The sequence below is a fragment of the Sphaeramia orbicularis genome, unplaced genomic scaffold (assembly GCF_902148855.1).
Source record: "Sphaeramia orbicularis unplaced genomic scaffold, fSphaOr1.1, whole genome shotgun sequence".
Lineage (NCBI taxonomy): Eukaryota > Metazoa > Chordata > Actinopteri > Kurtiformes > Apogonidae > Sphaeramia > Sphaeramia orbicularis.
The window spans coordinates 5-22,776 of NW_021941623.1; the positions used below are offsets into that span (position 1 = coordinate 5).

The following is a 22,772-nucleotide window of genomic DNA, read 5'->3' on the forward strand; positions in this document are numbered from 1 at the left end:
CACTGCTCTTTTTCCTTTCTCTTCTTACTCTCTTCTGCTCTCTCTCTCTGTCCCCCCTCCCTCTCTGCTGCTCTTCCCCCTCCCTCTCTCTCTCCACTGCTCTTTTTCCTTTCTCTTCTTACTCTCTTCTGCTCTCTCTCTCTGTCCCCCCTCCCTCTCTGCTGCTCTCCCCCTCCCTCTCTCTCTCCGCTGCTCTTTCCCTTCCCCATCTCCATCGTCTCCTCTCATTCGTCGTCTCCCAGTCACAGGAGCAGGTCGATCTGGTCCATGTGTGGGATCTACTGGATTATTCATTTCCAACTTCTTTCGTTTGTCGGTCTCTCGTCGTTCTGTTGCCGATTCTGTTCTGGAAGTTGGACTGACGCTCGTGTCTCGCTGTCTCTGGAAGCAAAGCATCATGGGAGACGTGTGTAAATTATTGATGGTCAAACATGCGCTGATCTGCAGCTGCTTCGTGGACGTTCTTCGAATGGCCAATCTGGACTAAAGGCAAACCCATAAGTTACCCAGCATGCTTTAGGGCTCCTTCCTCCTTGTCTGCCGCTGCTATTTGTGGCGTTTAAAACCAGGCTTCTTCATCTGCTGTTTTATTCAACGTCCTCCCGCTGGTCGGAGTTTTGACTCTTAGTCTTCAGTCGTCGTCATGTTCACCATAAAACCCGCGTAAAGTTACAGTTGTAAACATGGCAGAAGTCTTTTTACTGAGTGGGAGGAGATTCTGTGGTCATGTGGTCCTCTAAAGGATGTAAAGTTTGATTCAAGCTTCAACTGGAGGAGCGTCCGTGTTGAAGAACCTCCGCATGTGGTCGTCCTGACTGATCTGAGAACAGCTTTACTTTGTGAAGATGAGCCGACGGCGCCTTGAACCCACGGAGCTTTGTTTTCCTCATTAACTGGACATGTGAACGTCGGCTGCTCCCACTGGTTGGTCTGTCCACTTCCCCACCATGGACCGTCTCTGACCGTCGGCCCGATAATCACAGATTGACGGTGGAGCCTCATGTCCTCTGTTCAGTGAGTGCCGTCCATCCTCAGACCCTGTAAACCCAGCAGGAACCCCTCTGTGAACCCTGGGGCCATGGCCGCTGCCATCGCCAGCTCCCTGATCCGGCAGAAGCGCCAGGCCCGCGAGTCCAACAGCGAGAAAGTCGCCACCAACAAGAGGCGAACGAGCCCCAACAAAGACCCACGCTCGCTGTGTGAGAGGCACATCTTCAACGTCTTCAGCAAAGTCCGGTTCTGCAGCGGCAAGAAAAGGCCGGTCCGCCGGAAACCAGGTGGGTTTGAGCCTGGAGACCAGATGGGTTTGACCCCTGTAACCAGGTGGGTTTGAGCCCGGAGACCAGGTGGGTTTGAGCCCGGAGACCAGGTCTGAATGTAGAACCTGTGGCCTAAACCAGAACCCATCCAGGACAAATGGTTCAGTCAGTAGATGGTGCTGTAGGAGGTGGTGCTGTAGTGGCCCGTCCACATGGTTGTAGTAGAGCATCGGTCTGAGGTTTTCTCTCTTTTTTGGGTGTCGTTTGAACAGTCATATGTTTGAACTCTGCTTCAGTCCTGGTGTCACAGACCAACGCTGCATCTGTGGGGTTCATTCACCTCTGTCCTTGTTCTGACACATGTCCTTGTTCTGAAACGTGTCCAGGGAACATCTCACTCAGAATCAGAGAAACCGTTCCTGACAATAAAGTAGTCTGAATCTGAATGTGAATCTGAATCTGCATCTGTTGTGTCCGTCTGCTTGGACATATTCACACTGATGGGAATTCCAACATTTTTCTCTGATTTAATAGCTGAACATGTGTTGAATCCTCCTCTTTCCATCTGAATTCTCTGCGTTTTCGTCGTATTTATTCTTTCATAAATTCCCGTTGGATTTGTGCGTCACCGTCTCTGATTCTAAATATTTTATACTGATGTTGAAATCTCACCGCTGATGCTCTGGAGACTTTTCCCGCTCTCTGGAACCAAACATGAGTCTGATGAGTTCCAAGGTAAACGTCCTATCATCAGTGATTGATGCGTAGTTCAGAGGCCTGTTAATTAAACCCCACCAGCAGCACCACTGCTGCACCTCTGATCTTTTAAATCAGTGATATTAGTCTTTTTTTAAATGTTCTTCTTCATTTTCCCTCATTTCCCTGTGGTCTCCATAAACTGTAAATGCTCTGCTTGGCTCTGAATTCTTCATTCATTCAACTCCACAGGTCCATCTTCAACACTATTTCTGAGTAATGACACCAGAAAGGTGGTTTGGAGCGCTGGCCCTTTAAATGCACATGAGCCCCTTCAGGCCCCGCCCCCTCCAGGTTGTCGGCTATGCTGCTCTGTCCTGTTCAACCGATAACTGAACATTTGAGGTAATGGGCTCCAAGTTTGGACATATTTTCAGTCTGGACTACAACCGCTGCTGACGACAAACAATTATGGAGAAATACTGGAGAAATGTTGGTCTGAAGTCTGGACCTGATATGAGCAAATGTGGAGATGGAACAAGTTAGAGATGCAACTAATTAAGAGGGAATTCAAACAGGTTGGAGAAATCCACTGGATTTTTGTCCAAATGAATCTAAAGACAGTTTAGCAGCAGCTGGAGGGTTCAAATTCAACCTGTCTGAACTATTAGGGTCCAAATACACAAAGAAATGATCCACAGACTAAGAAAAGAGGGTTCAGACAAATATGAACCTTTAAATAAACTAGAGCAGCTGTCACCAAATGGTGGACCTCAGTCCTGACCCAGACCCAGTGATGGTTCTGTCCGGACCTGTGACCAATTTCTGATAAATTCCCAAGAATGGCTCATTTTCATACAGTATTTTTTCTGACGGCGGTGGCTGTGGACAGCAGGTGCTGCTACTCCAGTTAATACGACAACAGCTTCACTCAGATGAGCCAATCAAATCGCTTGTTTACTCTGTGTGGCACGCGCACCAGAGCAGAGAAGAGGAGACAGTGATGACAGCGTGTCTGCTCCAAAACAAGGAAAGTTGAAGCAGAAAACCGTTGTTTTTTCGGGTGCTTTCACACTGCGTACCTGAGTCCGTTCTGTTCTTGGATACGTTCACATCTTTCCTGCAGATGTTGCGTTCACAAACACGTACTGCGGCCCATGCACGAGTACGAGTGGGTGTTCCAGACCTGAAACAGTAGTCAGTCACTATCCAACAAATGTGGAAGTCAGAAGAAGACGAACCCTTTGCGCAGTGTTTCCGTTGGTGAGGTTTAGACGTGGTGCTGCTCCATGCGCCACACCAAACATTTAACACAAAAGAATCATCACTGTCACATTAGACTGATTCTACAAATGTATAAGATATAATAATAGAACGTCCTGCTCCCTCAAATGAAAGTTTGTGAAGCTTCATGGGGTAGAGAAAAGATAAATGAATGTAAAGTTTTGCTTTCACTTCTGGGGGGGGGCGGGGCACACAGACGCACTGTCCCCTACCCTCATAGTATTATAATTAGGACGGAAACCAACGCACGCACACGGTTACCGACTGAAACGCACACATCCCCCCACCACCAACAACCAAACACACACTTGTGCAGCCCCCCCCCCCCCCCCCCCCCCCCAATTCCACAACGCCACACCTACAGATCTATTCCACATTTTGAGGCAAAGAGAAGAAGAGTTTATTCACCTGTTTGCACTTTTTGATTTCTTTAATTCTGAGGTTTGTGTTTTCTTTCATCTGAAAGAAAGGCCTTAAATCTATTGGATTACTTTTACTGACGGTAACAGAGCGAGCTGTGCACTGTTCAACATTTCCTGCATTGAAAATTGACAGTAAATATTGCTGAACCTATCTGAACTTGTGAACATGTGGGAAGGCTTAAAAACACCAGTTGGACTTTGGTTCAGACCTTTTACTTTTATTCATTTAAGAAGTTGAACCTCAGTGACGTTTAATGGAATCCCCCTGAACGAGAGTCAGTGAAAGCAACTGAAGGATCCAGTATACAGGTTCAGTTTCACTAAACGTGTGTACTTCTACTTATATAATACTGCAATACTTACTAATAGTATACTTATAATAATACACCTCTGCATCACTGGACAAATGAAAATACTGTAGTATCTATAGTACAAATACTGTAGTATATATAGCAGAAATACTGTAGTATCTACAGTACAAATACTGTAGTATATTTAGTAGAAATACAGTACTATTTATAGTATACATACTGTAGTACCCATAGTACAAATACTGTAGTATTTATAGTACAAATACTGTAGTATCTGTAGTGCAAATACTGTAGTATTTGGTCTGAGTACAAATAATGTCTGTCGTGCGTCTGTTGTGCATCTGTTGTGTGTTTGTTGTGCGTCTGTTGTGTGTTTGTTGTGCATCTGTTGTGCGTCTGTTGTGTGTGTTGTGGGTCTGTTGTGTGTTTATTGTGCATCTGTTGTGCGTCTGTTGTGTGTGTTGTGGGTCTGTTGTGCGTCTGTCGTGCGTCTGTTGTGTGTCTGTTTTGTGTCTGTGCTCCACATTGGTTCCAGTGTGTTCTTCTATTTCTGAATCCTTCTCTGACCCACATTAATGTGTTGAGCTTCATCACGTCTCCATTATTTCTCAAAACTACACAAGAGGAGATGGAGACAGAACCAGTGGTGGTGGAGGTGGGCCTAGTGGTGGGTGTGGTGGAGGTGGACATGGACGTGGTGTGGGCCAGAGCCGTATAAAGAGAGTTACGAGTGTCCGCTCCAGTGGTTCATGTGGTTCAGGTGGTTCATGTGGTTCAGGTGGTTCAGTGGTTCAGGTGGTTCATGTGGTTCAGGTGGTTCAGGTGGTTCATGTGGTTCAGTGGTTCATGTGGTTCAAGTGGTTCAGGTGGTTCAGTGGTTCAAGTGGTTCATGTGGTGCAGTGGTTCATGTGGTTCAGGTGGTTCATGTGGTTCATGTGGTTCAGGTGGTTCATGTGGTTCAGGTGGTTCATGTGGTTCAGTGGTTCAGGTGGTTCAGTGGTTCATGTGGTTCAGGTGGTTCATGTGGTTCAGGTGGTTCAGTGGTTCAGGTGGTTCAGTGGTTCATGTGGTTCAGGTGGTTCATGTGGTTCAGGTGGTTCAGGTGGTTCATGTGGTTCAGGTGGTTCAGTGGTTCAGGTGGTTCATGTGGTTCAGGTGGTTCAGTGGTTCAGGTGGTTCAGTGGTTCATGTGGTTCATGTGGTTCAGGTGGTTCATGTGGTTCATGTGGTTCAGGTGGTTCAGTGGTTCAGGTGGTTCAGTGGTTCATGTGGTTCATGTGGTTCAGGTGGTTCAGTGGTTCATGTGGTTCATGTGGTTCAGGTGGTTCATGTGGTTCAGGTGGTTCAGTGGTTCATGTGGTTCAGGTGGTTCATGTGGTTCAGGTGGTTCAGGTGGTTCAGTGGTTCAGGTGGTTCAGTGGTTCAGGTGGTTCAGGTGGTTCAGGTGGTTCATGTGGTTCAGGTGGTTCATGTCAGCCTGAATAGTTCCACACAAACCCAGTGCTGTCATGTTGTTCTGTGGAACAGACAGCAGTGGGTGTGTTACTGACGGTAAATAGTGGGGTTGACCACTGAAAGGCCTGACTTTAGTTCTGGGAAAAGTCGTATATTTTGGAGGAACAGGTTGGTGTTAGCTTGGATCGGCTACTTCCATGAGTGGTGCTAACTTTACCAGTTTACTGTCTTTAACTTTACCAGTTCATTCATTCTGTAGTTGGACTGGTCAGCAGTGTGTACTGGTCCCTGGAGGAGTGGGTGTGCTCTCAATTTTTACCTTTTTTTTTAAGTCGTCCAGAACAATGTCTTGTTATAGAAACAGTGACATGTCAGACTGTTCTATTTAGTTTACCCAAAAATCCGTCAGTAGTAGAGAACAGAACCATCCTCATGCTCCCGAAAAAATGGGCAGTTTGGCTCACAGACGCGACTGAGTGGTGCGCATCAGAGGGATTTAGAAGTGGGTATAAGCAATGCAAACTGAAAAATAAGTAGGTTTACGTCATATACCGAATGACACCGCTGCTCGGAAGGAGATAGACAGTTTAGCGTTTTTCAGTTTTACTATTCTAGGACTGGTACAAACAGAAAACAGCGGCTAACAACGGCACACATCGAACAGTTCGATACAAGCATGTACCGTGGTACGACTCATTTGTCATTTCCAATTGACATTTCTGGACAGTTCACATTCATACTGGAGCTTTGCAAGACGACTGACTTAAGGAATTCTACTGTCATTGGCTGGAGCCCGACGCAGAGCCCAGCTAAAGGCTCCAGGTGGAGCACAGCCCTTCTACTTCCAACTATCCTCCTCAATGTTAACATCAGTATCACATTAGTAAAACCTCTGTCATCACTATGTTTGTTATTATTGACTATGTTGTTGTTCTTCTTCTCATGAAACTCTTCTTCATGGTATTCCGCCAGAATGGTAATTAAGAGTGGCTCCCTCTGGTGGATTGATTGAGAAATGCTCATTCCAACGTACAGGACACATGGAAGCGTGAAGGCAGTGACACATGACAACATTAGAAACAGATGAATATATTTTCGAAGGTAAAGTGAACAGAAATGAGCCTTAAGGCTCTCCATCAGCTCTCAGTTACGTTTCAGGGCACAGCCGGGCTCCAGCTGACGTCTGCGTCCGAACCGTACCGTGAACCGTAACTCAAGAACTGGAATACGTACTGAACTGTGGAGAACCTGTCCCATTGCATCCCTAGTGTGAACACTGTGGGTCTGCCAGGCTCTGCTCTGCTGAGAACACATACAATAAGGCATAAACCAGCAGATAGCCTAGCGGATAACTTAGCATGCTAGCATTAGCACAGACGCTATATTCATTAAAAACTCGAAATTAGCAAACAACAGAATTCTTATTGGATGAGTTGGATCTTACAAACGCTAAATGACAGAAGTTTGTCCTCCTTTAACTCATGAATAATAACTTGAATGAACTTTTATGTAATAATAATAATAATGGATTAGATTTATATAGCGCTTTTCTGTGAACGTATACTGGAAGCACACACGGTGGATCCATTATTCATTCACTCTCACATCCTCCCTCTGGTGGTGGTAAACTACATTTGTGTCTACAGCTGTCCTGGGGGCAGACTGACGGAAGCGTGGCTGACAGTTCGCACCTACGGCCCCTCCCACCTCCAAACAGTCACACACATTCATGCACCAGTGTGAACAGCAGCACTGGAGGAAGGAGGCTGAAGGGTCTTGCCCAAGGACACAACAGCACATGACTGGGACAGAGTGGAATTCGAACCGCCAACCTTTCGGTTATTGGACTCTACCATCTGAGCCATGGCCGCCCATGTATCAGAGTTCAGCTCTGCAGTAACTGTCCTCCTAATGATCACATGACCTCAGCTGACAAACTGAACCAAACACCACCAGGTTCAACAGAACAACTAAAATCAAACCCACAGAACCACATCTGGACTAACGGTCCCTTACCTAGAACCTCCATCATTAGTTCTAGTGGTTCCATGTGACCAGCTGGACCAGTCCAACTATGGAACTGTAGGACTACAGCTGAAAATCCAACAGAACAGTTGGATCAGATAGAAATGGATCCAAACGCGAACACAGACCAAAGAAAACAGAATTTACAACAGAAATGTCACTGATACAGGAAATAGACTGGATCAGTGGAAAGATGACCATATCTGATCAGCTTAGAGCTGGAGTTGGTAGATCGGCACAAATACAAATGAATGTGTTCAGACGGTGTTACACTGAATGGAGGAACTATTGGCCCCGCCTCCACAACCAGGAAGGAGGTCCATATTTCGTCTGACATTTTTTTCCAACAGGAGTTTATGGAAGTGTTGTAACTCTGTTATATGGAAGGCTCTGGTGTGGGTGTCACAGTGGGTGTGGCCTGTCCTGTTCTGACTCCGCCCCTGTGCTTGTTGTTTCAGAGCCTCAGCTGAAGGGCATCGTGACGCGTCTGTTCAGCGAACAGGGATTCTACCTTCAGATGCAGCCGGACGGAGCCATCAGCGGAAACAAGGACGAGAACAGCGACTACAGTGAGTCTGACCTGAACCCCAGAACCAGAACCAGAACCCCAGAACCCCAGAACCAGAGCCCCAGAACCTGAACCCCAGAACCAGAGCCCCAGAACCTGAACCCCAGAACCTGAACCCCAGAACCAGAGCCCCAGAACCTGAACCCCAGAACCAGAACCCCCAGAACCTGAACCCCAGAACCAGAACCCCCAGGACCAGAACCCCCAGAACCAGAATCTGAACCCCAGAACCTAAACCCCCAGAACCTAAACCCCCAGAACCCCCAGGACCAGAACCCCAGAACTTGAACCTCAGAACCTAAACCCCCAGAACCAGAACCCGCGGAACCTGAATCCCAGAACCAAAACCCCCAGAACCTGAACCTCCAGAACCTGAACCCCCAGAACCTGAACCCCCAGAACCAGAACCCCCAGATCTGAACCCCAGAACCAGAACCCCCAGAACCTGAACCTCCAGAACCTGAACCCCCAGATCTGAACCCCCAGAACCTGAACCCCAGAACCAGAGCCCCAGAACCTGAACTCTTCCTCCTCCTTCATCTTGCCTCTTTCTCTCAGATGTTGCTCAGTTTCTCTCTCTCTCTCAGTTCATTTCTAGTGCTAAGAACAGAAGAATGTTCCCTGGTGGTTCAACAGGTTCTAGGCTGGTACTCGGATGTTCCATTCTGGGGGTCCTTCATTATGACGACTGTCCAGCCTTGGGTTAGCAACTCTGGGTGCATTCTTGATATTAGCAGCCGGTTCAACTGGTTTAGCTGGTTTAACTGGTTCAGCTGGTTCAACTGGTTTAACTGGTTCAACTGGTTCAGCTGGTTCAACTGGTTTAACTGGTTTAACTGGTTCAGCTGGTTCAACTGGTTCAACTGGTTTAACTGGTTCAACTGGTTCAGCTGGTTCAACTGGTTTAACTGGTTTAACTGGTTCAGCTGGTTCAACTGGTTTAACTGGTTCAACTGGTTTAACTGGTTTAACTGGTTCAACTGGTTCAACTGGTTTAACTGGTTTAACTGGTTCAACTGGTTCAGCTGGTTTAACTGGTTTAACTGGTTCAGCTGGTTCAACTGGTTTAACTGGTTTAACTGGTTCAACTGGTTCAACTGGTTTAACTGGTTCAACTGGTTCAGCTGGTTTAACTGGTTCAACTGGTTCAGCTAGTTGAGCTGGTTTCCATAGATAAAGAGAGAGATGTATGGATAATAAGGCTATTAAGAGTTTTGTGTCTCTCTCTCTCTTATGTGCTCTATGTCTCTCGCCCCTGCAGCTCTGTTTAACCTGATCCCTGTGGGTCTGAGAGTCGTTGCCATCCAGGGGGTGAAGGCTGGACTGTACATGGCCATGAACGCAGAAGGATTCCTCTACACATCAGTAAGGACACCTCAGTCTGTCATATTCTAGTTTTAGTTTTATATTCTATTTTTAGTCTCATAATCTGTTTTTAGTCTTACATTCTATTTTCAGTGTTATATTCTATTTTTAGTTTTATATTGTATTTTTACCTCCGCCAGGAGATGTTATCACTTTGCTTTGTGTGCGTGTGTGTTTGTTTGTTTGTTTGTTTGTTTGTTAGCAAGATAACTCAAAAAGTTATGGATGGATTTTCGTGAAATTTTTAGGAAATCTTGATACTGGCACAAGGAAGAAATGATTACATTTTGGTGGTGATCGGGGGGGGGGGGGGGTCTGTCTTGGCGGAGGTCTGTCCTCTCTGAGGGCTTTTCTAGTCTGTCAGTGATTTAATGGTTCAGGCTTTACAGGGTTAAACTAGTGACATCTCCATCTGGAGTTTTTTTTATTCTGATCCAATCCATTGTTTTTGTTTTTTTATTTGTTTTGCTAATACCGATCTGATACCAATCTGATCTGATACTTTTTACAATTAAATTTTGATTTAAATGTGGAGTCCTTATTTGTAGGTTATTATTCTATTATTCAACTGTAGATCCCAGTTGGTCTGAATGTGGAACCTGAACTAAAACATACATGACACCTTTGAAGAAATTAGGATCATTTTTGTACTTTCCAAATTCATACTCTGGGACACAGTAGTCCTGGCTTTATACAGGGGTGTGTTCCATTTCGTACGTACCTTACAATGAATACACCCAGACCATACGACTGTACAAAGTGAAAGTGAAACTTAAGACACTTTATTAAGTCCTCTCAGTCTCCTGCTGTTGTGCAGCTCATTGTCCTTTTCCCTACCTTAGGAAATTTTTATTTGAGGGGCGGGATGTTTATTTAAGGGGGCATTGCCCCTTCTTGCCACCCCCTACAACAGGCCCGGATTGGCCCGATCTCGTGACTAAATCTGATCCAATCTTCTAAAAAATGCCAAGTCACCAGCCGATACCCATCGTTAGATCAGATTAGGACATCCTTGGTTTAAACTAACATCATATGTAGAAATGATCCAAACCCCATCCAGTGATGACTTATCTGTGTCCACCGTCCATCTGTGTCCACTGCCCATCTGTGTCCACCGTCCATCTGTGTCCTCCATCCATCTGTGTCCATTGTCCATCTTTGTCCTCCGTCCATCTGTGTCCACTGTCCATCTGTGTCCTCTATCCCCTCGGACACAGGACTGGACCTGTATTCACCCACTCATTCTGAATCCCACTGAGCTGTCCACTCTGAAGGACAAAGTTAGGAATTCAGTAGGATGACGGTTCCAACATCTGGGAACAGGACCCTGATTCAACTGAGCTGAACTGAATTTAACTGAGCTGAATTGGCCTGAATTGAACTGAACTGAATTGAATTAAATTTAACTGAGTTGAATTGAGTTGAATTTAACAGAATTGAATTTAACACTTTCAGTGCCATGGGCCGATTAAATCGGCTTTACGAAAACAACCTATAAAGTGCCACAGGCCGATCAGATCGGCTTTGGAGAACACGCCATATTTGTGTACAAACAAACCATCCACCCCCATCTCTTTCTCACATTTCGATGATGTTCTTTCTGTGTCCCCCTTTTGAGACCAAGCAGACGGGAATTTGAGGTCACGCGACCGAATAATATTTTTATATCTTTTTAATGTTTCTTATTCTCCGGTGTTTCATCAGAGGGAGCCCTCCATGCCGGGGGGGGGCGGCTGTGGACTCCGGGGGCTGTGGCGCCTTCTCTCACTGGGGTCCGCTCCTTTCTGGTGGGTGGGGGTCCCAGTTGGCCCTCTCCCATTAGTTGGGATGCGGGGCTGTGTTGCTGGTGCCTGGTCGCCGGGGTCGGCGGCTGCCTCCTGGTGCAGATGGCTCCCTGAGACAGCGCCTCCTAAACTGATGTTTTACTTTTACTTGTACATTTTTGTTCTGGTCTACCCGTGCTCAGTCAGTCTTCTCAAGTATGTGTGAGCTTGTGGGTTTGCATGTATATGTGTGTGTGTATGTGTGTGTGTGTGTGTGTGTGTGTGTGTGTGTGTGTGTGTGTGTGTGTGCGGGTGAGTGGGTGGGTGTGGGTGGGGGGCGGTACTGATTTTTAAACTGATATGTAAAGCACTTTGTGCTACAGTTTTTAATGTATGAAAAGTGCTATATAAATAAAGATTATTATTATTATTATTATTATTTTGAATTATGCAAATTACGATCAATAATGAATCGGCTGCGTCCGGTGCGTTTTGAATCTAATTAGCAATCGGTCAGATGTTACCGAGCGGTTTCCTGCAGGATTCTTCAAATATTATAAAAACGACGCGAAATACTGAAAAATGGCTAAATTCTGTGGCACTTTTAAGGCTTATTAGCCCCTTAACTGTCTGGCACTTAAAGAGTTAACTAAACTGATCTGAACTGGACTGGATTGAATTGAACTGAATTGATTTTAACCAGGGATGTAACAATACACTCAACTCATGATTTGATACGATTTCCGATATTGGGTTAACGATACGATTTTCTCATGATTTTTTTCCCTGAATGAGCTTGCAGACAAATTATGACTGAAAAAGATTCCTTTCATTATTTCTTAAATAAAAAATCTATTTCTGAGTTAGGGTGAAACTGCAAAACAGACTATGCAATGAATGCATATTTAAAAAACATATATTTAAATATGATAAAACTACTAAATATATTTTCTCTAATCTTTAACAAATTAAAGAAAATCCCTTTTTATTTTTGAGGTCAGGTAAACTGTGCATGTCCTCTTAAAAATGCAACTGAAATGATATTTTATCTTCAGTAAAAGATAAACACAAATTGGATTTTGAAAACAAATCTCACATGAAAATAAATGAATAATACAAATAAACAAAACCTCTTAAAATAAACAAACTAAGGCTTGTATGTATGTGTATGTGTGTGTGTGTGTGGGGGGGGGGGGGGGGCATGACAAATTCATGGGGCCCATCATTCCTGGGGGGCTCATACAGCAGTGGAATGTGCCCCCAGAGTTAGAGGAAGACTAAAGCGTCTTCAGTTTCACTTTCACTTTACCCCACTCCAACAATCATGGGCTGCCCCCCCCCACCCCCCCCCACCCCCTTGCACTGAACATCACTGACACTTTTCCCCCACCCCAATCCCCCACTCCCAACATCACAGACTGCTGTTCCCCCACCCCCACCCCCCACTATGAACATCACAGACTGCTGTTCCCCCACCCCCACCCCCTACTGCCAACACCACGGGCCGCTACTCCCCCGCTCTTAACATCACAGACCGCTATTCCCCCACCTCCACCCCCCAATCCCAACATCACAGACCACTACCCCCCCAACTCCCAACATCACAGACCACTACCCCCCCAACTCCAACATCACAGACCGCTATTCCCCCACCCCCCCACTCCCAACATCACAGACCACTACCCCCCCACTCCCAACATTACATACTGCTCTTCCCACACCCCCACCCCCCCCACTCCCAACATCACAGACCACTACCCCCCCACTCCCAACATTACATACTGCTCTTCCCACACCCCCACCCCCCCCCCACTCCCAACATCACAGACCACTACCCCCCCCACTCCCAACATTACATACTGCTCTTCCCACATCCCCACCCACCACTCCCAACATCACAGACCACTACCTCCCCACTCTCAACATCATGGACCAGTATGGGAGCAGGTGAAATCAAAAGTCGACCCCTCTGCTGTTTAAAAAGGGCATCATGATTCATTTTTCATCTCAGCTGATTTGAATTGTCACATTTGTATCAGTTTTTAACTGTCTGACGATGCATCGTTGCATCCCTAATTTTAACTGCACTGAACTGAAATGAATTTAACTGTAATGAACTGACAATACATTACTTCTGGACAATCTAAATTTGAATGTTTAGTTTTAGGTCAGAGAGCACTGAATTCAACAGCGGTGCCACTGCTCAAGGTCATCTGGGTTGTTGTGGTTGTGGTTGTAGTTATTGTGGTTGTTGTTGTGGTTCTGTTGCTGTTGTTGTGGTTTTTGTTGTTTTTTGGTTGTTGTTGTGGTTGTTGTTGTGTTTTTTCTTGTTGTGGTTGTTGTTTTGGTTGTTGTGGTTTTTGTTGTTGTGGTTTTTGTTGTTGTTTTGGTTGTTGTTGTTTTGGTGTTGTTGTGGTTGTTGTTGTTTTGGTTGTTGTGGTTGTTGTTGTGTTTTTTCTTGTTGTGGTTGTTGTTTTGGTTGTTGTGGTTTTTGTTGTTGTTTTGGTTGTTGTGGTTTTTATTGTTGTTGTTTTGGTGTTGTTGTGGTTGTTGTTGTTGTTGTGTGTTTGGGTTGACAGTGGAGGCAGTGCAGAAGTCAGTGTCATCTCACTACCTACCACTAGGTGGAGCTCTCATTGGTTTACATTGAATTATCTCAATACAAAGTCAGTCATTTTTTCCAAAAGGAGTCGTCCTGCTGTCTTTCATTTGACTCGGACCCCTGGTCTATTTGTCCATCTGGAAGTTATTGCCCCATTATGAAGTGTTTGGGGCAAATGAAGCAGGTGTTCATTGAAAGATGTGTGATTGACAGCTCCTTCATCTGCCCAACCAGACGTTCAGAGTGTCTGTATATGAAGTAAAATCGGCTTTTTCTGGACAGACACCTCTACTCTACTTGTGGTTAATAAACTCAGAAGACGCTAACGTTTACTCTGTACGCTGTGTGCTAGCATGTAGCACAAGCTAGACATGACCCCTTACATTCCTACAGCTCTGCTCTTTTGTCCAGATATGGTCACAGCAGACTCACAGTGATGTACAAAGTACACAGTCCAGGCTTCAAACATCTGTCCAAAAACCACGGGAGCTTCCTGTTTAGAGGCAACAGTGCTAATGTTAGCCCCGATTAGCATCTGTATAAAAACGGTGGACAGCAAACAATGATGAGGCTCTGTTTCAGGTCACATCTCCAACCCAATGCACTGGGTCATTATTTTTAACCCAGTATTAGGTCAAACCAACCCAACCCGTGACCCAACGACCTTAATTCAGCAGATGGGTTATTAAAACAAGCCAGCGCTCTTCAGCATCTGTAGAGCAGTTAGCAGTTCTATGGGATATTCGGTCCATAGACTGTGAGATCCTGAGTAGTAACTGGTGCCCATGTAGAAGTTGGATGTTGGAAATGGGATGGTACCGTGTGTAGAACTAATGGTACGAGGGACGACTAAAAAGTTTTGAACTGAACATGGAAAGGATTAAGATATGAAGACCAAATCTGGTCCATGAAATCTTTCACATATCTTAATCCTATCCACTAAATTTCTTGGTCATAGCAATCTTTTTCCCTGTTTTACAGGTCCCTGAACTATCAAGTGTTTCCTGAAAAATGGACAAACTCGAGTATGGGGCTGTCATCAAGAACGCGTACGACCTTTGCCTTCTTTGGGGTTGGTGACATGGGATGTTTCCATTTTTTTGATTGCTCCTTGGTCTCAGGCTGATAGTGATGAACCCAAGTCTCATCCATAGTCATAAATCATCCCGATACTCAAGTTTGTCCATTTTTCAGGAAACACTTGATACAGAAAGTTCAGGGACCTGTAACACAGGGAAAAAGATTGCAATGACCAAGAAAGTTAGTGGATAGGATTAAGATATGTGAAAGATTTCATGGACCAAATTTGGTCTTCATATCTTAATTCTTTCCATGTTAGGCTCAAAACTTTTTAATCGCCCCTCTTATATCACAACCGCATTCAGGGCTGTTGATGCACAAGGCGGCCATGTTGAATTTTAAAGTCTGGGTTCATGAAGTCGGTCTGAACATCCACGTCTACAGGAGGAATTCCAGGTGAAATGACTCAGAGGGAACTCAGAAACACAACTGCAACGAACTATGAAACACAATTATAAAGGATCCCACTGTTGAGTTGTTTTCTATGTTATTTCAGTTTGAATAACTACAACAAATATCAAACATTAGACAGAGTTGTTTGCTACTTGCCCGTACAGTCAAATAATCTGACTGAAAATATCCTGACCTCAAAATGAGTTTCCTCAGCAGACGTCTCATCTTTACAGGAACTTTAGTTGGGTTTACCTGGAGGGATCATGCCGCTCTTATTTCAAGATATTTCTGTCAAATGTCACATTAGCTGATAGATCATGTTGCTCTAATGTGAGCAAAGATCCTGCCTTTTGGATTTGCACACAAGCATCATCTGCAAGAAATAGATCCAGTTACGGAGTTTTAAAAACCCCATTGAAAAACGCATAAATTCTCTTTCTTGACAATAATGTGAAAAGCGTGTGGACAAGCCTGTGGAGTCCGCAGTGCAGTGTACGGCTGTTCCGCCTCAGTGAACCTCCACCATCCATTATTCATGTCTGCTCCGTCCATAAAACTTTAAAAACAATGCTTTATGTACCGCATGAGAATACAAGATGACACAGATGGTTGACAAAACCCTGTAAACCAAGTACAACCCCTGACGGTGGAGGTTCCAGGACCACATCGACCCCATTGACCGGTCCGTCCCAGATCAACACCAGGGACCCGCTGAAGGAGGCACCGAGGAACCGTGTCCATCCCTCCAGACACTAGAGCCGGGTCAGGGATCTGTGGGCTCCGTCAGTGCCCAGGTCTTCATCCTACTTCCCACTTTTGTCCCCAGTTCAGTCTTTTTTGGACGGATGCACCCCGGTGGTGTCTGCCACTGCGTATATTCTAATGTTGTTTGGCCGGAAGCGGTCCTCCAAATCTGTTTTCTTTATAGTGTGTTGGTTTCTCAGCAGCTGAGTGTCAGTGTCTTTAACGTTCAGACCCATCTTTCAACGTCCACCACGTGGTTCTCCACCTCGTCCAGGCGCCGGGCAGTTCTCTGTATCTCTCTGGTCATTTGTTGTAGCTTTAGGTTGATGTCTGATGCAAGTGCCTCTATTTGTTTCTTCATGTCCTCACGTAGCCTCTTCACTTCCGACTGAACTTGAAGCACATCTTCACTCATGGCTTTGTTCATTACTGTACGTATCGACCTTAGCGTTGAGTTAGTGGGATCGTCCTCCACTTTGTGTGTGCCATTTTGGCTAGTGTCTGAACCGATGTGTTAGTCCATGTCTTGCTCTGTGATTTTAATCTGTGTTGTCTTCTTACTCATTCTAGATGTGTCCCCAAACAGGTCTGCGTCGGTTACTTTCTATTTACCTCCGTCAAGGAGATTATGTTTTTGTCGGCGTTGGTTTGTCTGTTTGTATGTCTGTCTGATTGTGTGCAAGATCACTCAAAACGTTATGGACGGATTTGGATGAAAATTTCAGGAAATGTTGATACTGGCACAAGGAACAAATGATTAAATTTTGGTGGTGATCGGGGGTGGGGGACCACAGGGGCCCACTGATCTGCCTTGGCGGAGGTCTGCGCTCTCCGAGTGCTTCTAGTTGAGTTTAGTTTCTTGGATTACGGATGGGTTTTGCTCGGCCAATGCAGGAGCCCCCTACTTCTGCTGCTGCCACACTGTGCAGACGGTCGAGTCAATGCCTCAGTTCATACAACAGTAAAAGGACAGACTCTGAAATTGACTAAGAAGAGTAAAATGTGTCCTTATTGGAAGACATTTGTACCAAATGTAATGTTCTAAGTCAGCGAAGCTACACTCAAACACAAAAACAAACAAAACTCAGACAGACGTTGTTCTGCAAATATGGATCCTACAATATGTTCAGTCGTTGCAAAATGTTCTAACGTGTCCCTAAAAACCCTGTGACTTGTGGAAAACTCCACCTTTAATGGCACCATCAAGGGTGTAGGCTTAGGGTTAGCTAACCTGCATCAGTTCCATTTGGACCATGTTTTCACAGAGGACTTTGTGTTCATGTAAACACAGTTTAGTGAAATGTCCATAAAAATGAAAATATGTTGTTAAAGCCATTAATGTGATTCAGGTCTAAAACATGTGGAAGTCAACGTCTGAATCTTAGAATAATGTAGTTGTGATGACCTGAATTCTGTCCACTGTAGAACTGATGTTCTGTTTATTTAAAGAGGAAACAATGCACATTTGAGTCCAGTGGTCAGCGGTGGTCAGCTGTGGTAAACTGTAGTAAACTGTGGTAAACTGTGGTAAAATGTAGTTTACTGTGGTAAACTGTGGTAAATCGTGCCAAACTGTGGTAAACGGTGGTAAACTGCTGTAAACTGTGGCAAACTGTGGTAAACTTTGGTAAACCATGGTAAACCTGTGGTGAACTGTGATAAAATGTGGTAAATCGTGGTAAACCATGGTAAACTGTGGTCAACTCTGGTAAACTGCAGTAAACTATGGTAAACTGTGGTAAACCGTGGTGAACTGTGGTAAACCGTGGTAAACTGCAGTAAGCTATGGTAAATTGTGGTAAACTGTAATGAACAGTGGTAAACCGAGGTAAACTGTGGTAACCTGTGGTAAACCATGGTAAACCTGTGGTAAACTGCAATGAACCGTGGTAAACCAAGGTAACCTTTGGTAAACTGTGGTAAACCTGGAGTGAGTAAACTGTGGTGAACCATGGTAAACTGGTAAACCATGATACACTGTGGTAAACCGTGGTATACTGTGGTAAACCGTGGTAAGCTGTGGTAAAGTGCAGTAAACTGTGGTAAACTGTGGTGACCTGTGGTGACCTGTGGTCAACTGTGGTGAACAGTGGTAAACTGTAGTAAACTGTGGTAAACCGCAGTAAACTGTGGTAAACCTTTTTAAACCTGTGGTAAACGGTGGTAACTTGTGGTAAACTGTGGTAAACTGTGTAAACTGTGGTGAACTGTGGTACGCTGTGATAAACCGCAGAAAACCATGGTAAACTGTAGTAAACTGTGGTAAACTGGTAAACCGTGCTGAACTGTGGTGAACTGTGGTAAACCGCAGAAAACTATGTTAAACTGCAGTAAACTGGTAAACTGTGGTAACCCATTATGAACAGTGGTAAACTGTGGTAAACTGCAGTGAACTGTGTTAAACTGAGGTAAATTGTGGTAACCTATGGTAAACCTGTGGTAAACTGCAGTAAACAGCGGTGAACTGTGGTGAACTGTCGTAAACTGGTAAACTCTGATACACTGTGGTAAACTGTGGTGAACTGTGGTAAACCACAGTAAACCGTAGTACACTGTAGTAAACTGCGGTAAACTGTGGTAAACTATGGTAATCCATGGTGACTCCATGGGTCGGGCTCTGACTGGAGTTAATGATTGGCTTCTGCAGATATTAGTCAGATCCCAGGTTTATGAGCTGAAGTGTTGGTAATGAAACGGCCCGTTTTACCACTGCAGCTGTCAAACTAAAAGTCCCCCCTTTGGCTGGTGGGTGGGTTTGGTGGGTTTGGGTTTGGTGGGTTTGGGTGGATCAGGTCCAGGTGTCCCAGTATCACACGTCTGTTGAAGTGAGTGGATCAGGGGCTCGTTCGTGGCTCTACTACTGACTGTTGTCTTCTCTTCCTCAACCCAACATGTTTCCATCAGTCGCCCAGTTAAATGTAGAGTGGTGCATGCTGGGAGGTGTGGTTTTCCCTCTGGTGTTTTTGGTGCTTTTGTTGTGTGTTTGTAGTTCTGGTGTTTGGCTGAGCTCTTCTTATCTCCTATCCTTCATGTATTATCGTCACCACAGTGGTTCTGAAACTGTTTTGGACCTTTATGTCTCTTGACTGTTTCATGTCTGTGCGACCGTGTCTCCATGTTTTCGGTTTGTTCTGCTCTGATTGGCTCACAGCTCCACCTTGACCACCTGTTATATCCTCAGGCCAAATGTCCACCCAGTGGGGGGGGGGCACTGAGCTAAAGTAGGACTTCAAGCACCACCTTTGAACATGGATGGAACAGGTTTAACATGTTTGTTCATGGTTTTAAGTTGACATCTGCACGTTCATACTAGTTCTTCTGAAGACTCATGGAGGCTCCATCTGCTGGTACGTGGTCTTCAATGGGTTTGGGACTTGGATGTGATGGTGCGTTCAGGGACACCAAAGGCTTCAAGTATCTGATGACCTCATCAGTGTTTGATTGACAGGTTCAGAGGGTTCTGGGGTCGACAGTAGAAGTGTGACGTTCTAATTCTGCTTCCGTTCTCTGTGTGTCTGTTGTCAGGATGTCTTCACAGCCGAGTGTAAGTTTAAGGAGTCGGTGTTCGAGAACTACTACGTCATCTACTCGTCCACGCTGTACCGGCAGCACGAGTCGGGCCGGGCCTGGTTCCTGGGCCTCAACAAGGACGGAGTCATCATGAAGGGAAACCGCGTGAAGAAAACCAAACCCTGCTCACACTTTGTCCCCAGACCCATCGAAGGTGAGCTCCCCTTACCATCCAGCTGCCGCACCGCCGGGTCAACAGCTCTGAGCTCAGCCAATCAGCTGCCAGCAGAGGCCGTCCTGCAGGAAGCCGAGGACAAACTGGAGCTCTAATATCACAGAGGGAGGTTTAACAGGAAACATGAGGCTGTGGCTCTGCTTTCAGCTGCATCTCTTCATTTAAAAATATCTGTCAACTATCACCTTCCCTCTCCTCCATCAACGCTCAGCGTCTCTGTCCCTTTGACCTTCACCTGGTCACATGTCACATATAGACATCACATACATGCGGCGCTGTGCTAACGGCCACGCCCACCATCAGTTATGTTGTTGTTTCAGGGTTGGAATGAACAGATTTAATTCAGATTTGTTTCGCAGTCTCCTTAACCCTAACCCTATAACTAACCTTAGGGTTAGGGTCAAAGGTCAGAGTTTATAGAAGCTGTTTTTAACATTAAACTTTAGTTTTTCTACTGTTCAAATATGGACATTAGAACTACAGTAAACCAACAAACCTGAATACACACACACACACACACATATGTGTGTGTGTGTATTGTCTGTTTCTGTAATTAATGAACCAAATTTTACTGCAAGAAAGAAAAAGTTTCACAGTTTTTAGTTCATGTTCAGACAAATATAGATATTTTTCTAAACAGGTATTTTTCTTGTCTCTCTCTCTTTACCTGTCTTTCCGTCTGTCTGTCTGTGTGTCTGTCTGTCTGTCTGTCTTTCCGTCTGTCTGTGTGTCTGTCTGTGTGTGTCTGTGTGTCTGTCTGTGTGTGTGTGTCTGTGTGTCTGTCTGTGTGTGTGTGTGTCTGTCTGTCTGTCTGTGTGTGTGTGTGTCTGTCTGTGTGTCTGTCTGTGTGTGTGTCTGTCTGTGTGTCTGTCTGTGTGTGTGTGTGTGTGTGTGTCTGTCTGTGTGTGTGTCTGTCTGTCTGTCTGTCTGTGTGTGTGTCTGTGTGTCTGTCTGTCTGTCTGTGTGTGTGTCTGTCTGTCTGTCTGTCTGTCTGTCTGTCTGTCTGTCTGTGTGTGTGTCTGTCTGTCTGTCTGTCTGTCTGTCTGTCTGTGTGTGTGTCTGTCTGTGTGTGTGTCTGTGTGTGTGTCTGTGTGTGTGTCTGTTTGTCTGTGTGTGTGTCTGTCTGTCTGTGTGTGTGTCTGTGTGTGTGTCTGTGTGTGTGTCTGTCTGTCTGTCTGTCTGTGTGTGTGTCTGTGTGTGTGTCTGTCTGTCTGTGTGTGTGTCTGTCTGTCTGTGTGTGTGTCTGTGTGTCTGTGTGTGTGTCTGTGTGTGTGTCTGTGTGTGTGTCTGTCTGTCTGTGTGTGTGTCTGTCTGTGTGTGTGTCTGTGTGTGTGTGTGTGTCTGTCTGTCTGTCTGTGTGTGTGTCTGTGTGTGTGTCTGTGTGTGTGTCTGTCTGTGTGTGTGTCTGTCTGTCTGTCTGTCTGTGTGTGTGTGTGTCTGTGTGTGTGTCTGTCTGTGTGTGTGTCTGTCTGTCTGTCTGTGTGTGTGTGTGTGTGTGTCTGTCTGTCTGTCTGTGTGTGTATCTGTCTGTGTGTCTGTGTGTGTGTCTGTGTGTGTGTCTGTCTGTCTGTGTGTGTGTCTGTCTGTCTGTGTGTGTGTCTGTGTGTGTGTCTGTGTGTCTGTCTGTCTGTCTGTCTGTCTGTGTGTGTGTCTGTCTGTCTGTCTGTGTGTGTGTGTGTGTCTGTCTGTCTGTCTGTGTGTGTGTCTGTCTGTGTGTCTGTGTGTGTGTCTGTCTGTCTGTCTGTCTGTAGTCTGTATGTATAAGGAGCCGTCGCTGCATGAGTTGGAGGAGAAGCTGCTGAAGGGTTCGAGGAGCCCAACGCTGAACAGTGAGGGGCGCAGGAAGGTTCAGGAGGAGCAGCCTGAGCCGGACGACTGCACAGAGCGGGACGGCTCATAGCCTGGAGCGCCCCCCGCAGGACCAGGAGGACGGGGAGGAGGACGAGGACAGGGAGGAGGACGAAGAGGAGGAGGAGGAGGGAACTCCCATTTTAACGCTCCCTCTGTTCAGCAACTACAACCACACCGACGACGACAACGACAACGTGGACGGCGACAACAACGAAAACAGAGAAAAAAAGAAGCAAAAAAGTCATAAAAGGAAAAATCTTCTTGCTCATGATGATTTTAAATCTTACGGGGCGGGGCCGGGGGAGGGGCTTACCTGAGAAAGAGGGGAAAAAATCAGGACATTGATGATAATGATTTACATTTTATGCAAAAAGCCGTGTGGACACAGCACCTGGAGGCTAGCACACCTGCATCGCCTCATCATCATCATCATCATCATCATCATCATCACTGTCATGATGATGACAAGATAATTTTTTGAGTCAAGCGAGCGCTGAGAACTCTGAAGCTTTAAGCCATGTAGAAACTTCACCTTCACCCTTTCATTTGAGGAGCAAATGCAACAACTCTGGCACTTTGAACACATGGTCCACACACACTGCTATGTCTACGTCTACTGCTTCTACTGCTTCTGCTTCTTCTGCTTCTTCTTCTCCTCCCCCATCTCCTTCTCCTCCTTTTTCTCCTTCTCCTCCTTCTCCTCCCCCTCCTCCTCCTTCTCCTTTTTCTCTTCCTCCTCCTCCTGCTCCTCCTCCTTCTCCCCCCTCTCCTCCTCCTTTTTCTCCTCCTCTTCCTCCTTTTCTTCCTCCTCCTTCTCCTCTTCCTCCTCCTTCATCTCCTGTTTTGTCAGTGGCTCCTCCTTGCCGTCGGGGCTCTGTTGGAGCCTTTGTTTTCCTAGTTTTCTGTATTTCTGTTTTTTTCAGTTTTTTCAGTTTTTCAGTTTTTTCAGTTTTTCTGTTTTTTTCTGTTTTTTCTGCTTTCGGTTGCAGACACTGCCGTTCACGGTTCAGAGGAACGTTCAGACCGTTTCCTCTGGATGAGGTCAGGTCAGATATTATCGGCTTCACCATCGATCATTCGCAGATGTTTTTGCATGTTTACGATAAAATACACGAACGCCGCTTTCTGCTGATCAGTTTCTGAATCTTCCAGTAGCTGTAGATTGACTTTCCTCCAGATTCACAGGTAATATGGGTAAAAATATTCAG

At 45.5% G+C, this 22,772-nt stretch overlaps 1 protein-coding gene across 1 annotated transcript; it reads left to right on the plus strand.

Moving 5' to 3' along the window:
• Window positions 1-222: 222 nt before the first annotated feature.
• LOC115416573 (fibroblast growth factor 12-like) lies at window positions 223-22,231 on the plus strand. The gene is made up of 6 exons (XM_030130385.1): window positions 223-1,277; window positions 7,912-8,022; window positions 9,283-9,386; window positions 19,494-19,692; window positions 21,465-21,641; window positions 21,683-22,231. The coding sequence occupies exons 1-5, from the start codon at window positions 1,079-1,081 to the stop codon at window positions 21,611-21,613; spliced, it is 762 nt and encodes a 253-aa protein (XP_029986245.1). The 5' UTR covers window positions 223-1,078; the 3' UTR covers window positions 21,614-21,641; window positions 21,683-22,231.
• Window positions 22,232-22,772: the final 541 nt, after the last annotated feature.

Excerpts from the sequence above, each read along its gene's own strand:
- LOC115416573 (XM_030130385.1), top strand. The coding sequence starts at position 1,079 with ATGGCCGCTGCCATCGCCAGCTCCCTGATCCGGCAGAAGCGCCAGGCC. Across the intron at positions 1,278-7,911 it reads GCCGGTCCGCCGGAAACCAG|AGCCTCAGCTGAAGGGCATC; the intron begins GTGGGTTTGAGC and ends TTGTTGTTTCAG. Across the intron at positions 19,693-21,464 it reads TGTCCCCAGACCCATCGAAG|TCTGTATGTATAAGGAGCCG; the intron begins GTGAGCTCCCCT and ends GTCTGTCTGTAG.